Below are 17,155 nucleotides of genomic sequence, written 5' to 3'. Positions count from 1 at the left end.
AGCCTTAGCTCCCTCAACCTTTCTTCATAAGACATTCTCTCCAGTCCAGGCAGCATCCCGGTAAATCTCTTCTGCACCCTCTCTGAAAAGCTTCCACATCCTTCCTATAATGAAGCAACCAGAACTGAGCACAATATCCCTCTGTTCCTCCACACTACCAAGAATAACGACTTTAACCCTGTAATCTGCATTCAAATTCAACCCTCCAAAATGAATCACTTTACACTTTTCCAGGTTGAACTCACTCAGCCACTTATCAGCCCAGCTCTGCATCCTGTCAATGTCCCGTCACAACCTCCAACAGCCCTCCACGTTAACCACCACTCCACCAACCTTCGTGTCATTGACAAATTTACTATCTCACCCTTCCACTTCCTTATCCAAGTCATTTATAAAAATCACAAAGAGAAGAGGTCCCAGAACCGATCTCTGTGGAGCACCACTGGTCACCAAGCTCCAGACTGAATACTTTCCATCCAGCACCACCCTCTGTCTTCTTTGGGCAAGTCAATTCTGTAGCCAGACAAACACATTTCCATGTATCCCAAGCCGCCTTACTTTTACCTTGCTAAAATCCATGTACAGAGGAATCTTGATTATCTGAATTTAGGATTATCTGAACAAGGTTGCAAGGTCCTGATGCTTGGCTAAACTGTGTTATCTGGCATTTGATTATCTGAATAAAATACTCCCTGCCCATGTCAACCGGATAACTGAGGTTCTCTGTACACCACATCCACTGCTCTACCGTCATCAATGTGTTTTGGCACATCCTCAAAGAACTTAATAAAGTTTGTGAGACATGACCTGCCTCTCTCAAAACCATGCTGACTATCTCTAATCAAACTATGGTTTTCAAGTAATCATGAATCCTATCTCTCAGAATCCTCTCCAATACTTTACCTACCATGGACGTGAGACTGGCTAATCTGTAATTCCCAGGATTATCCCTATTTTCTTTCTTGAACAAGTGAATGACAATTTCAAAACTCCAATATTCTGGCACTACTTCAATGGACAGTGAGGATGCAAAGTTCATCGCCAAAGGCGCAGCAATCTCTTCCCTCGATTCCTGCAGTAACCTTGAGTATATCCCAGCTGGCCCAGGGGATTTTCAAAATTTTCAGTACACCCTCTTTCTTGACATCAACCTGTTTGAGCATGGCAGTCTGTTTCATGCTGTCCTTGAAAACATCATGGCCCCTCTCAGTACTGAATATTGAAGCAATGTACTCATTAAGGACCTCCCCTACCTCCTCTGACTCCAGGTGCAAGTTCCCTCCATTATCTCTGACTGACCCTACCTTCACTCTGGCCAACCTCTTGTTCCTCACCTAAGTACAGAATGCCGTAGGATTTTCCTTAATCTTATCTGCTGAAGCCTTTTCATGCTCCCTTCTAGCTCTCCGAAGTCCATTCTTCAGTTCCTTCCTGCCTACCTTGGAACCCTCAAGTGCCCTGTCTGATCCTTGCCTCCTCAAACCTCCTTTTCCTCTTGACTAGATATTCCACAATCCTTGTCATCCAAGGTTCTTCCAACTTATCATCCCTTCCTTGCCGTAGTGGGACAAACCTGTCCAGCACAATCAGCAAGGGCTTCCTAAACAACCATAATTCAGTTACGTTTAGTTTATTGATATAGGTACATGCCACACTGCAAGAATTCTAGATGGGGGAACAGCAATTATAATGCAATTAGGCAAGACTTAGGATGCATATAATGGGGTAGCAAAATGCAGGGGGTGAGGACAATCGAAATGTGGAGCTGGTTTAAGGGACAGATATTGCATGTCCTTGATAGGTATGTCCCTGTCAGGCAGGAAGCAAGTGAAAAGATAAGGGAACCGTGCTTTACTAAAGAAATTGTATCTCTTGTTAAGCAGAGGAGGGAGGCTTATGTGACGTTGAGACAAGATGGGTTAGGTGAGGCGATGGAGAGTTACAGATTAGCAAGGAAGGATTTAAAGAAAGAGAGTTAAGAAGAGAGTTAAGGGGCGGCACGGTGGCACAGTGGTTAGCACTGCTGCCTCACAGCACCAGAGACCTGGGTTCAATTCCCGCCTCAGGTGACTGACTGTGTGGAGTTTGCACGTTCTCCCCGTGTCTGCGTGGGTTTCCTCCGGGTGCTCCGGTTTCCTCCCACAGTCCAAAGATGTGCGGGTCAGGTGAATTGGCCATGCTAAATTGCCCGTAGTGTTAGGTAAGGGGTAAATGTAGGGGTATGGGTGGGTTACGTTTCGGCGGGTCGGTGTGGACTTGTTGGGCCGAAGGGCCTGTTTCCACACTGTAAGTAATCTAATCCAATCTAAAAAAAAAGAGCAAGGAGAGGACATGAGCAGTCTTTAGCAGGTAGAATAGAATAAAGGAGAACCCTAAAGCTTTCTATAGGTATGTGAGGAGTAAAAGGATGACTAGGGTAGGAATAGGGCCAGTCAAAGACAGAAGTGGGAAGATGTGTGCGGAACCTGTGGAGATCAGAGAGGTGCTAAACAAGTATTTCTCATCTGGTTTCATTAAGGAAAAGGAGAATATTGTAGAGGAGAAGACTGAGATATGAGCTATTAGACTTGTAAGGATTGAGGTGAGTAAGGAGGAGGTGTTCTCAATGAGTGAAAGTAGACAAGTCCCCTGGGTCATATGGGATTTATCAGAGGATTCTTTGGGAAGCTAGGGAGGAGATGTTGGAGCCTTTGGTCTTGATCTTTGAGTCGTCATTGTCTACGTGTTTAGTATCAGAGGACTGGAGGATTGCAAATGTTATGCTCGTGTTTAAGAAGGGCAGCAAGATGACCCTGGTAATTATAGACCACTGAGCCTTATGCCTGTTGTAGGAAACATTTTGGAAAGGATAATAAGAGATAGGATTTATAATCATCTAGAAAGCAACAATATGATTGCAGATAGTCAACATGGTTTTGTCAAGGGCAAGTCGTGTCTCAGAAACCTCATTGAGTTTTTTGAGAAGGTGACCAAGCATGTGGATGAGGGTAGGGCAGTTGACGTGGTGTACATTGACTTCAGTAAAGCCTTTGAGAACGTTCCACATGGTACGCTGTTGGAGAAAATGCAGAGGCATGGGATTGAGGGTGATTTAGCAGTTTGGATTGGAAACTGGCTTTCTGTAAGAAGGCAGTGAGTGGTGGTTAATGGAAAATATGGGTGGAACAGTGGCACAGTGGTTAGCACTGCTGCCTCACAGTGCCAGAGACCTGGGTTCAATTCCCACCTCAGGCAACTGTCTATGTGGAGTTTGTACATTCTCCCAGTGTCTGCGTGGGTTTCCTCCGACAGTCCAAAAAAAATGTGCAGGTTAGGCAAATTGGCCCTGCTAAATTGCCCGTAGTGTTAGATGAAGGGGTAAATGAAGGGGAATGGGTCTGGGTGGGTTGCTCTTCGGAGGGTCGGTGTGGACTTGGGCCGAAGGGCCAAGTAATCTAATATTCAGCCTGGAGTCCAGTTACTCGTAGTGTGCCACAAGGATCTGTTTTGGAACCACTGCTGTGAGTCGTTTTTTTAAATGACCTGGACGCAGGCATAGGTGGATGGGTTAGTAAGTGGGTGATGTTGTGGACAGTATGGAAGAATGTTGCAGGTTGCAGGGGGACTTGGATAAACCGCAGAATTGGGCTGATAGGTGGCCAATGGAGTTCAATACAGATAAATGTGAGGTGATTCACTTTGGGAAGAATAACAGGAAGGCAGAATACTGGGACAATGGAAAGATTCTTAGTAGTGTGGATGTGCAGAGGGATCTTGGAGTCCATGTACATAGAAGGCATACGATGTGTTAGGCTTTATTGGTAGAGGGATTGAGTTCTGGGGCCATGAGGTCATGCTGTAACTATACAAAACAATAGTGCAGCCGCATTTGAAATATTGTGTACAGTTCTGGTCACCCCATTACAGGAAGGATATGGAAGTATTGGAAAAGGTGCAGAGGAGATTTATTAAGATGTTGCCTGGTCTGGAGGGAAAGTCTTATGAGGAAACGCTGAGAGACTTGGGTCTGTTCTCATTGAAGAGAAGAAGGCTAAGAGGGGATTTGATGGAGACATACAAGGTGATCAAAGGATTATGAATTGGTGATGTTGGTGTTGGATTGGGATGTACAAAGTTAAAAATCACACAACACTAGGTTATAGTCCAACAGGTTTAATTGGAAGTCTTTTTCTTAGGATGATGATGTCAGCTTGTATAAGGGGGCATAGCTACAAATTGAGGGGTGATAGATTTAAGACAGATGTCAGAGGCAGGTCCTTTACTCAGAGAGTGGTAAGGGCATGGAATGCCCTGCCTGTCAATGCAATTAACTCAGCCACACTGGCAGCATTTAAACAATCCCTGCATAAGTACATTGCTGATGATGAGATAGTGTAAAGAGAGGCTTAGATTAGTTCACAGGTTGGCGCAACATCAAGGGCCGATGGGCCTGTTCTGTTCGCTAACCTCCACATTTCTGTCATGCATTTCCCCGAGAACATCTGCTCCCAGTTTACGTACCCCAGTTCCTGCCTAATAGCATTATAATTCCCCCTCCCCCAATTAAATATTTTCCAATGCCATCTGCTCCTATCCCTTTCCATGAGTAATATAAAGGTCAGGAAGTTGTAATCACAATCACCGAAATGCTCTCAGAGATCTGATACCTAGCATGGTTCGTTGCCAAGCACTAAATCCAATATGGCCTCCCCTCTAGTCGGTCTATCTACATACTGAGTCAGGAACCCTTCCTGGACACCCAACAAAAACTGCTCCATCCAAACTATTTCAACTAAGGAGGTTCCAATCAATATTAGGGAAGTTGAAGTCAACCATGACAACAACCCTGTTACTTCTGCACCTTTCCATAATCTGCCTCCCAATCTGCTCCTCTACGTCCCTGTTGCTATTAAGGGCTCTAGAGAAAACTCCCAATAAAGTGACTGCTCCTTTCCTGTTTCTGACTTCCACACATACTGGCTCTGTAGACAAATGCTCCTTGATGATCTCCCTTTCTGTAGCTGTGAAACGATCCCTGATTAACAATACCACTCCTCCACCTCTTTTGCCTCTCCCCTCTCCCCCTATTCCTACTGGGATGCATAAGATCTGAGGATTCCATATGCATTCATGGATGTACCTGCTGAAGAAATCCAACTTCTCATCATGCATGTTGAGATGTTGCTGGAGCTGTTCAGAGCTGGTGAAGCGACGATTACACTCATAGCAAGGCCAGTTCTTTTCCTGGTCTCTCAGAACTGAGGAAGAAACAAACTTAGAAACTGTCAATCTGTCCACAAGAAAACTGCATTCATATTCTGCTTGACTATGGTAACTAATTCTCATTTTTCAGGAAGGTATATCATTTCACTGGGCATTGTATTAAATTTTAAAATAAGCTGTTGCCTTAAAAAACATGAACTCAGGTTAAAACTGACAAGAAGAAATGTTGGAATGAAATACTTTTGTTGAATGGACAAAATCTCTCACTGGAAATAACCTGAAGGCTTTCTGCACACTTGCTTTCATCAGTCAGAGCACTGAGTATAGGAGTTGGGAAGTCTTGTTGCAACTGAAGAAAACATTGGTGAGGTCACATTTGGAGTACTGTGGGCTCTTCTGGTTGTCCTACCATAGAAAGGATATTATTGAACCAGAATGAATACAGAAAAGATTTACTACAATGCTACCTGGTCTGGAAGATTTTGAGTTATAAGAAGAGGTTGGATAGGCTGGGAATTTTCCCCTGAAGCATAGGAGACCAAGGGGTGACCTTTTAGAGATCTATAAAATTATGAAGGACAGCTTTCTATCTCATCATCAGCAATGTACTTATGCAGGGATTGTTTAAATGCCGCCAGTGTGGCTGAGTTAATTACACTGGCAGGCAGGGCATTCCATGCCCTTACCACTCTCTGAGTAAAGGACCTGCCTCTGACACCTGTCTTAAATCTATCACCCCTCAATTTGTAGCTATGCCCCTTATACAAGCTGACATCATCATCCTAAGAAAAAGACTTCCAATTAAACCTGTTGGACTGTAACCTAGTGTTGTGTGATTTTAAGGTAAGGTAGATAGCCAACAGCTTTTTCCTGTGGTAGAGGAATGTAAAACTAGAGGGCAGAGGGTTTAAGATGAGAGGGGAGATACCAAAGGTCCAGAGGGGCACACAGAGGATGGTGAGTGTCTGGGACAGGCTGCCAGAGGTAGTGGTGAAATTGAGTACAACTTCATCATTTAAGAAACATTTAATCAGGTACATGGATGGGATAGGTATGGAAGGATATGGACCAAACATAGGAAAAAGGGACTACTTTAATTGTGAAAACTAGGCGGCATGGGCAGGTTGAGTTGAAGGGCCTATTTCCATGCTCTAAACCTCTATGACTCTAGTAAGGAATAAATTAGACCAGTGACTGTTAGAGATCAGCACAGAATCTGGGTCAGTGTTGTCTGCTTGAGTTGAGAGGATTTAACATAACATATGGTTCTGAGGAAGGGTCACTGGAGTCGAAATGTTAACTCGGATTTCTCTTCACAGATGCTGCCAAACTTGCTGAACTTTTCTAGAAACTTCAGTTTTTGTTTCTGGTTTACAACATCCATAACTTTTTCATTTTTTTATTGAGAGGATTTAAGTAAATCAGAACTCCTGGCGTCAATAAATCTTGAACATTTCTTGAAGAGCGACAAATAGCAGAGTTTGACCGCTGTCAGATCTATCTCTAATTTCAGATTTGGGAATCTACTGAACCAAGTTGTTCGACTTCATCTAAACAATTATTACACTCTGTGCTGCATCAAGAATGCATAGGTAGTTTGTAAAAGCTTGGGATGCTACTTGGAGGGCAGGTAATTAGAAGTTGAATCTCAAAATTCGAGCCAGAAAGTGGGAAGGAAGTTGGTGCCTTTCAGAGATATTGCCAGGATCTAGTCCCCTAGAATTAGAATCATCTGAGACAGCAAGCCCATTTTGAACAGATAATAATTGTAAAGTTTTGAAAGTTCTAAGCTCTATTGTTGAAGCAAGAGTCTTGTATTATTGATAATAATTAAAGATCTGTTATGAAACTTTGCTCCTTTTTGTTCAGAATTTCTTTTTCAAGTTTTACTGATGCCAACAACACGAATGTCGGTTTCATGGCTGGAATCAACAATGATCAGACTCACCAGTGAAATTTAACCATGTGGAAAGTATTCCTAAGGATCTTCAAATCACATGCATTTGTCAAGAATCTTAGTCACAAACCTCTGAGAACAGCATGTAACCTCCAAATAAGTGGCAGAGAGCATAGGCAGCAAGAGACAGTCATTACTGAGAAGTCGTTGATACACTGGCCACGATATAAGCTCTTCTTATGTGGGGAAACCCAAAAATCCAAATATTTGCCCATGGTGTTAACAGAGGAATGACTTTAGAAGAGAATCCTGCTTTTTCTTCGCTATCTTTCAATTATTTTTGGGGTCTCCTGTTGCTTCTGGCAATGTCTCAGTCTGTCCATAAAAGATTACCAGTGGTTGCTGGTTGGGATCAATGCTAGATATAACCATGCAGCTCCATATAAAATACCAAAGATACCTTGGACTTCAGAGCAAGATTGTACGAGTTGTCCTCCTCTGCAAGTTGTAAGCTCAGGTTGTAAGTTTGCTTGCTGAGCCGGAAGGTTTGTTTTCAGATATTTCGTTCCCATGCTAGGTAACATCATCAGTGAGCCTCTGGTGAAGCGCTGGTGTTATGTCCTGCTTTCTATTTATGTGTCTTGGTCTCTAATATAGGTATTATATGTAATACCAATACAGCATACTCAAGAAGAACAGGTACCCTAGACACCATCTGCCGATTCCTATACAACATACCCAAACAAGCAGACAGAGCGTGCTCAGAAACTCTGGCCACATTACCATACATCAGCCACATCTCTGAAATGACTATCAGACTATTCCAACCCTTTGGCATCATGGTAGCCCACAAATCTACCAACACACTGAAACAGCGACGGATGAACCTGAAGGACCCGATACCAACAAACAGCAAAATGAATGCAATTTACAAAATACCTTGCAAGGATTGTAACAAACACTACAACGGACAGGCAGGCAGAAATCTAGCCACCACAATACACGAGCACCAACTAGCCACCAAAAGACATGACCCACTATCACTAGTATCCTTATTTACAGAATAAGAAGGACACCACTTCAACTGGGAGAACACATCCATCCAAGAACAGACTGAGCTGAGACATGCATGGGAATTCCTAGAGGCCTGACATTCAAACCAGAACTCCAACAATGAACACATCGATTTGGACCCCATTTACCAATCTTTGAGCAAAAGAACCAGGAATGATATCACCTACCTTAAGAGACCAAGACACATAAATAGAAAGCAGGACATTATACCAGCACTTCACTGAAGTCTCACTGATGATGTTACCTAGCATGGTGAAGAAATGTCTGAATTCAAACTTTCCAGCTCAGTGAGCAAACTTACAACGTGAACCTCAACCTGAGTTAGAAATCTTCTCAAAAATTTCATTACTATAAACAGCTAGGAGGAATTGCAGAATTTTACAAACTTGATGGAGTAGTGGATAGGTTGCAGTTGAAGTTCACTCTAAGTTGATGCAATTTGATACAAAAGAACATAAAAGCAAAATAAAGGGTGCTCAGGAGCTGAGACACCTACGTGCATATGTGCAGACTTTAATAAAGGTAGCAGGGATGGTAGGACAGGATTGGTAATCATGGATTCATGCCCTTCACTGATAAGGGCATAGAACGTAAGAGCAGGGAGGTGAGAGCAAGTTAAATAGAAGGCATGCAAAAACTCAGTAGAGAACAAGGGAAGATTGATTAATCAAACTACATTTATTTCAAAGCACGAGGCCTAACAGGCAAGGCAGATGAACTCAGGGCATGGATGGGAATATGGGACTGAGATATCATAGCTATTACAGAAACATGGCTGAGGGAGGAACAGAACTGGCAACTCAGTATTCCAGGTACAGATGCCATAGAAGTGGAGGCAAGAGAGGAGGAGGAGTGGTATTTTTTATTAGAGAAAACATCATGGCAGTACTTAGATATTCCTGGGGGACCCATCCAGTGAAACTATACAAGTGGAACTGAGAAATAAGGAGAAGGTTGTAATAATAGGGGATTTTAACTTACTGGGTTTGGATGGGGAGGAATTTGTTAAGTATGTTCAAGAAACATTTCTCAATAAAAATGTAGATTATACAACTAGAAATAGGGTTGTTAAGAAGGCGTATGCTGTGTTGGCTTTAATTAGCAGGGGGATTGAGTTTAAAAGCTGCGAGGTTATGTTGCAGCTCTATAAAACCCTGGTTAGATCACACTTGGAATATTGTGTTCAGTTCTGGCTGCCTCATTATAGGAAAGATGTGAAAGCTTTAGAAAGGGTGCAGAAGAGATTTACCAGGATGCTGCCTGGACTACAGGTCATGTCTTATGAAGACAGACTGAGGGAGCTAGGACTTTTCTCACCGGAGCGAAGGATGAGAGGTGACTTGATAGAGGTGTACAAGATGATGAGAGATGGTTGGCAGAACATTGAGGGCTGAAAGACCTATACTGTGCTATAAGATTCTGTGTTCTATGATCTATCTTATGAAACTCAATCTCCTCTTGGTCCATAAATTAAAGTTCTAAATTGGGACAAGGCCAATTTTGATGGTATTTAGACAGAAACTTCCAGAAGTTGACTGGGAGAGGCTGATCTGGGGTAAAGGGATGTCTGGCCAGTAGGAAGCTTTCAAAAGTGAGATAACGAGACTTTAGGGACAGTGTGTTCCTGTTAGTGTAAAGGTAAGGCCAGCAGGAGTAGGGAGATATTGAGGCTCTGGTCAAGAAAAAGGAGGCATATGTCGGACAGAGACAGCTGGGTTCAAGTGAATCCGCTGAGGTGTACAAGGAGTGTAAGGAGTACACCTAAGAGGGAAATCAGGAGGATAAAAAGAGGACACAAAACAGCTTTGGCAAATAAGGTTAAGGAAAATCCAAAGAGATTTGATAAGTATATCAAAAGCAAAAGAATAACTAGGGAGAGAACAGGGCACCAAAAGATCAATAAGGCCATCTATGTGGAACTACAGGAGATGGTCGAGGTCTCAAGTGAATACTATGCATCAGTATTTATTGTGGAGAAAGACATGGAAGCTAGGAAACTCAGTGAGATAAACAGTGAAGTCTTGAAAATAGTCGCATTACAGCAGGAGGTCTTAAAATTCATAAAGATTGATAAACCCCTGGGACTTGATCAAGTTTATCCCAGGAGAGAGTTTATACCGAGAGCTAGAGAAAAAATTGCAGGGCTACAGTTAGGGATATTTGTGTCATCGACAGCCACAGCTGAGGTGCCAGAAGATTGGAGGGTGGCTAATATTGTGCCATTAATTAAGAAAGGCTGTAAAGCGAAGCTTGGAAACTATAGATACGAGAGTCTGACATCAGTGGTGGACATGGCGTTGGAGTGATTCTAAAAGATAGGATTTATACGCATTGGGAGAGGGAAGGATTGATTAGGGATAGTCAACATGGTTTCGTGCATGGAAAATTGTGTCTTACAAACTTGCGTGAATTTTTTTAATGAAGTAACCAAAAGGGCAGTGTGGTAGACATTGTTTACTTGGACTTTAGTAAAGCTTTTGACCAGGTTCCACATAATAGACTAATTAGTAATATTAGATCATATGGGATTCAGGGTGAGCTTGCCAACTGGATACAAAATTGGCTTTATGGTACAGAGGGTAGTCATGAAAGGTTATTTATCAGACTGGAGGTCAGTCACCAGTATGTTCTGCAGGGATCGGTACTGGGTCCACTTTTGTTTGTCAGTTATATAATGTTTTGATGAGAATATAGGTGACATGGCTAGTAAGTCTGCAGATGATATCAAAATAGGTGGGATAGTGGACAGTGAAGAAGGCTAAGATTACAAAGCGATCTTAATCAATTGGGTCAATGGGCTGAGGATTAGCAGATGGAGTTTTAATTTGGATAAATGTGAGATATTGCATTTTGGTAAGACAAACCAGGACAGGACTTATACAATTAGTGGTAGGGCCCTGGGTAGTGTTGTAGAACAGACATACCTAGGCGTTCAGGAACATAATTGTTCGAAATTTGCACCATAGGTAGAGAGGTGGTAAAGAAGACCATCTTGCTCAGACCTCTGAGTACAGGAGTTGGTGAGGCCTCTTCTGGTGTCCTGGGTACAGTTCTGGTCACTCAGTTCTCAGTTATAGGAAGGATATAATTAAACTGGAGAGGGCTCAGGAAGGATTTACCAGGATGTTGCTGAGAGTGGAGGGTTTGTAATATAAAAATACTCTTAGAAAGTTTTGGCATTTTTCTCTGGAGTGTAGAAGGCTGAGGGGTGACTTTAATGAGGTTTATAAAATCATGAGGTGCACAGGCAAAGTGAATGACAAGGATTTTTTCCCCGAGAGTGGGGTGCTCAAAACCAGGGGCATAGTTTTAAGATGAGAGGAGGAAGATTTATAAAGGACAGGAGGGACTTCTACACAGAGAGTGATTCATGTGTGGAGTAAACTGCCAGAGAAAGTGGTGGATGCAGGTATAGTTACAGAGAGAGAGAAAAAGAGAGAGAGAGAGAGAGAGAGAGAGAGAGAAGAATTGCGAAGGCGAGAAAGAGATTGCGAGGGCAACAGAGAGATTGCGAGGGCAAGAGGGAGAGATAGCGAGAGGGACAGATGGCGAGAGGGAGAGTTTTTCACGACCACCGACACCACGCCCCATCTTCCCACAGCATCTTCCCACATAAGCACAGAAAGTGCAACACCTATCCATTCACTTCCTCCCTCCTCACCAACTTAGTCTTTCCAGTGAAGCAGAAATTCATTTGTAATTCCTTCAATCTTGTGTTTTGTATTTGTTGCACCCAGTGTAGCCTACTCTACATTGGAGAAACTAAATACACATTGGGTGACCGCTTTGCAGAACACGCCAGTCTGTGTGCATGCATGATCCCGATCTCTCTGTAGCATTTTAACACAGCATCCTGCTTGCATGCCCACTTGTTTGTCGACATGCGGCAGTGCTCCAATGAATCGCAGCTCAAACTGGAAGAGCAACATCTCATCTTTAGACTAGGCATTTTATAGCCTTCTGGAGGCAATATTGAGTTCAACAGCTTCATATTGAGAAACAATTCAATTGAGTTGGATAGAAGGGTCTGTTTCCATGCTGTACATCTCTACGACTATATGACTCATGTCCTTCTCTTCCCTTGCCTGTCCACAGGAAACTATTTGCTCTTTAAAGTCTGGCAGTTAGACACCATTGTTCTGTCACTGTCACATTCTGATGACTTAATCTGAACTGTCAACATCCTTTGTCCACCTGTATATGACACCCCATCACCATCACACGCCCTCAACTATCGCATAAATGCTGCCCAGTCCACACTTCACTTCAGGGCTGATGAAGAGTCACCTGGACTCAAAATGTTACTTTATAATCTGTCAGGCCAGATTTCAAACTGGGATCTGATTTGTCCAGCAATAACATCAGGTAGGATTATAGCACAATTTACTTAACTTGCTTTATCTCTTTGCAGTCTCATTGATTCTTCCCATAAATTATGTTTTCACCGAATTTTGCATTGTCAGCAAACTTGGATTCATTACTCTGTCTCTTCATCTAAGACATTAAGTAAGTAGCTGAGATCTCAGCACTAATTCTGATAGCACTGCACGTGCTATGCACAGCTGAAAATACCCATTTATCCCAGCCTTCATCCATTGATCAGTTCTTCATCTATGTTAATGTATAACCCCAATTCTAATTGTGGCGATGCTGTAACTTTAAGAAGTTATTTTGTCCTGATTTCTTTTAAGGGAAAGTGTGAATGAGAGGTGAAGAGCTGGCTAGCTAAGACCACTAAAGTAAACAGCTTGGGAGGCCTTGGGGTTATTTTAACAAAGCCTGAATGGGTGTATTCAGATCTCATAGATTAGGATTTCTGGGTTTTGGTTTATCAGTAACATCAGAAGCTATTAGGTTCTCAACAGAGTTGGAAGCTTCCATGAATGTCTCCTGGTTGCTATTCCCTCTCAGTTATTCTCTTGATGATTTTTCCTCCTGGGTTAGAGAACTACATGAGAAAATCTGTGTCTGAATTTACCTTTTTGCGAAGGGGTGTGCTAATGGGATATTAGTATATTGGAACAGTTAATTAGTAAACGTTACTGTATCAATTATTGTGTTAAGCTTCCCATAGAATTTATTTCTTTCTTTGGCTGTATTTTATCCACAGTGTTTCAATAGATATGTTTTGCTTAACATCAAATAATTTGACCAGTTGTATTGCATCTGGAACAGACACGTGACATTTTCCTTTAAAGTAAGAAATAAGTGAGGGTCTTGGATACCTTTTTAAAATATTTTGGGAGGGTCTGGCCTGGCCCATAACACAATAGCTCTTATTGTGCCTACTGAGTTATTGTGGACAGATAACCAAAGCCGATCAGCAAAGAATGAAACCTGAAAGCAACAACACCCCGAGATTCTACGGACTACCCAAAGTACACAAACCAGACATCCCACTCCGACCATAGTATCACTACCAGGGACACCAGCATACAAACTGGCCAAAGAACTACAACAAAAACTGAAACACCTAGTCAGCGGATCCAAACACTCCATACAATCAACACAGGAATTCTTGGACATCATCAGGAATACACACATAGACAAAGAAGAAACCATGGTATCATTCGACGTGACGGCACTGTTCACATCAATTGACAAAACCCTAGCCAGAGAAACAATAGCCAACCTACTGGACATACATAACAGAACACAGGAGGCCGAACCTATCAACAAGGACAGCATACTTAAACTACTAGACCTGTGCCTCACCACACACTTTACATTCAACAATCAGATATACGAACAAATCAACGGAACACCCATGGGATCACCAATCTCGGGACTCATAGCAGAGGCAGTTATGCAAAGGTTAGAACATACAGCCCTACCACAAACCCAACCCAAACTCTGGATCAGATACGTCGATGACACCTTTGTAATCATCAAAAACACAGAAATAGAAAAAATACACCGAATCATCAACGCCACACTCACAGGAATACGATTCACGAGAGAAGAAGAAAAGGATAGCCAACTCCCATTCCTAGACGTGTTAGTAGAGAGAACACCCAACGGAGAATTCACCACAAGGGTACACAGGAAACCAACACACACAGACCAAGTCCTAAACTATGAAAGTAACCACCCCAACACACACAAACGAAGCTGCATCAGGACACTATTCAAAAGAGTCACAACACACTGCAGTACACTAGAACTGCGAAAAGAGGAAGAGGAACACCTATACAAGGTATTCGCCAAAAACGGATACCCACGCAACTTTATCACCAGATGCCTAAGAGATAGACCGAGGAACGAGGACATGCCACAACCAAAAGGACTAGCCACTCTACCATACGTCAGGAGCGTCTCAGAACTGACAGCCAGACTACTGCGACCCTTAGGACTCATAACAGCACACAAGCTAACTTCCACTCTCAGACAACAACTCACCAGAACAAAGGACCCAATAGCCAGCACGAGCCAAACCAACGTAGTTTACAAAATACCATACAAGGACTGCACAAAACACTATATAGGACAAACAGGAAGACAGCTAACAATCCGCATCCATGAACATCAGCTAGCCACAAAATGACATGACCAGCTATCCCTAGTAGCCATACACTCAGACAACCAGGAACATGAATTTGACTGGGAAAACACTACCATCATAGGACAAGCCAGACAGAGAACAGCCAGGGAATTCCTACAGGCATGGCATTCATCCACAAACTCCATTAACAGACACATGGACCTGGACCCCATATACAAACCACTACAGCTGAAACTGACACCCGGAAACGGCAAGAACATCCATCAACAGACACATCGACCTGGACCCCACATACAAACTACTACAGCTGAAACTGACACCCGGAAGCGGCAAGAACAAACCACTATAAATACCGGAAGAAACATCAAAGCAGCGCTTCACAGGAGGCTCCAATAGCACTGATGATGTTCCCTAGCCAGGGAACAAAACGTTTGCAGCAAAAACTTCCAGCTCGGCGAACAGAACCACAACAGCTTGAATAAATTTTTCAACCACTTTCCCTTCCATAAAACTGGGTGGCTTTATTTTAATCATACAATATATGTCTAAGTGCATTGTCATAAATTACTCTGGTACACCACAATAACTATTATCAAACTAACTGGCCAGTAGTTTCACCAATGCTCAGTCTCTCTCCTTACTTGAAGAGCGGTGTTACATATGCTAATATTCAATGATCTTGGACCACTCTATCATCTAGGCAATTATATTAAATCACAAACAGTACATACTGATTCATATCTCTTTTAGATTAGATTCCCTACAGTATGGAAACAGGCACTTTGGGTCAACAAGTCCATAAGAACCCTCCGGGGGGTAACCCAGCCAGACCCATTCCCCGACCCTATATTTACCCCTGACTAATGCACCTAACACTATGGACAATTTAGCATGGCCAATTCACCTGACCTGCACATCTTTGGATTGTGGGAGGAAACCGGAGCAGCTGGAGGAAACCCACACCGACATGGGGAGAATGTGCAAACTCCACACAGACAGTCGCCTGAGGTGGGAATTAAACCCGGGTCCTTGGTGCTGTGAGGCAGCAGTGCTAACCACTGAGCCACCGTGCCAGTTAAATGCTGTTGCTTTCATAGAATCATTGAGTATAGAAGAGGCTTCTCAGCCCATCTAGTTTGGATCACTAAATCTACATTAGTAGATTCTAAGGTTACTCACCTCAGTTACCCTCCTTGACTGAGCATTCCAGAACTCCATCACCCTCTGGATGAATAATATTTTCCTCAAATTCTCTCTAAACCTCCTGCCATTCACTTTAAAATTATGCCCCATAATTTAAGATTATTGACCCTTTAACTATGGGAAACAGCTGTCTTTGATTCATCCTGTCCATGCCCCTCATTATCTTATATGCCTCTATAAAGACCCCCTTGACCTTCTCTCCTTCAAAGAAAACAACCTGGTCATCGCCGAAATGCTCAATCTCAGGTTAGACCCTGGTGAATAATGTCGGCATCCCCTCCAGTGCAATCACATCTTTCCTATAGTATGGTGACCACAACTGTCCACAGTACTCCAGCTGTTGCCTAATCAAATTTCTGTACAGCTCCAAATTACCTCTCCGATCTGATAATCTATGCCTCAACTCATAAAGGCAAATATCCCATATGCCTTCTTTACTCCCTTATTAACCTGCCTGCCACCTTCAGGGATTTGAGAGCAAACACCCCAAAACCTCTTTCTGAGCTTTCGACATTCCTACTATTTATTTTGCTCCTTATGCCAAACAGCATTGTCATAATTTAGTGACCAGAGTTAAATTCCATCTGACAATGACCTGTACAGCCGTTTATATCCTCCAGTAACCAAAGATCTTCTTCCTCAGTGTCAACCACCTAGTCAATTACCTTGTCATTCACTAACTTAGTTATCAGCTCCTACCACACTCATCTACATCATTTATGTTTGTCGCAGAAATCTTACATAGTGGAATCATGCCAGTCAACCCATCGGGTCCACACTGACCTTTGGAAGAGCATCTCACCCAGACCGATGACCTATTTTATCCCTACAACCTTGCACTACCTATCCCTGGATACTATGGGCAATTTAACATGGCCATCCATCTAACTTGCACATCTTTGGACTGTTGAAAGAAAGTAGGGCACCCGGAGGAAACCAATGCAGACACAGGAGAATGTGCAAACAGACAGTCGCCCAAGGATGGAATCGCACCCAGGTCTTTGGCGCTGAGGCAGCAGTGCTAACAACTGAGCCACAATAAGGGACCCAGAATCAATCCCTGTGGTATGACATTGTGCAGGCTCCAGTCACACAAACAACCTCTCAGCACCATCCTCTATGTCCAGCCACAAAGTCAATTTTGGATCCAACTTGCCAAGATATCCTGGATCCCATTTGCATCCACCTTCTTCGTCAATAGTCTCTCATGTGGGATTTTGTCAAAGGCTTTGCTGAAATCCATACACTCCACCCACAAGCCCCTCATGTTTCTCTAA

The 17,155-nt window shown here is 42.9% G+C and overlaps 1 protein-coding gene across 4 annotated transcripts in view; it reads right to left on the bottom strand.

The window, feature by feature from the left end:
* prdm10 (PR domain containing 10) overlaps nt 1-17,155 on the bottom strand; it is a 206,663-nt gene that overhangs the window by 95,820 nt on the left and 93,688 nt on the right. For all 4 annotated transcript variants that reach the window (XM_060846798.1, XM_060846797.1, XM_060846801.1 and 1 more), the window contains one exon: nt 5,120-5,237. In XM_060846798.1, coding sequence (XP_060702781.1) covers nt 5,120-5,237 — 118 coding nt within the window. The remainder of the gene's footprint in view (nt 1-5,119; nt 5,238-17,155) is intronic.

The sequence above is a fragment of the Hemiscyllium ocellatum genome, chromosome 29, assembly GCF_020745735.1.
Source record: "Hemiscyllium ocellatum isolate sHemOce1 chromosome 29, sHemOce1.pat.X.cur, whole genome shotgun sequence".
Lineage (NCBI taxonomy): Eukaryota > Metazoa > Chordata > Chondrichthyes > Orectolobiformes > Hemiscylliidae > Hemiscyllium > Hemiscyllium ocellatum.
The sequence above is the reverse complement of the archived record's forward strand: the minus strand, read 5'-3'. Positions and strand labels throughout refer to the sequence as shown.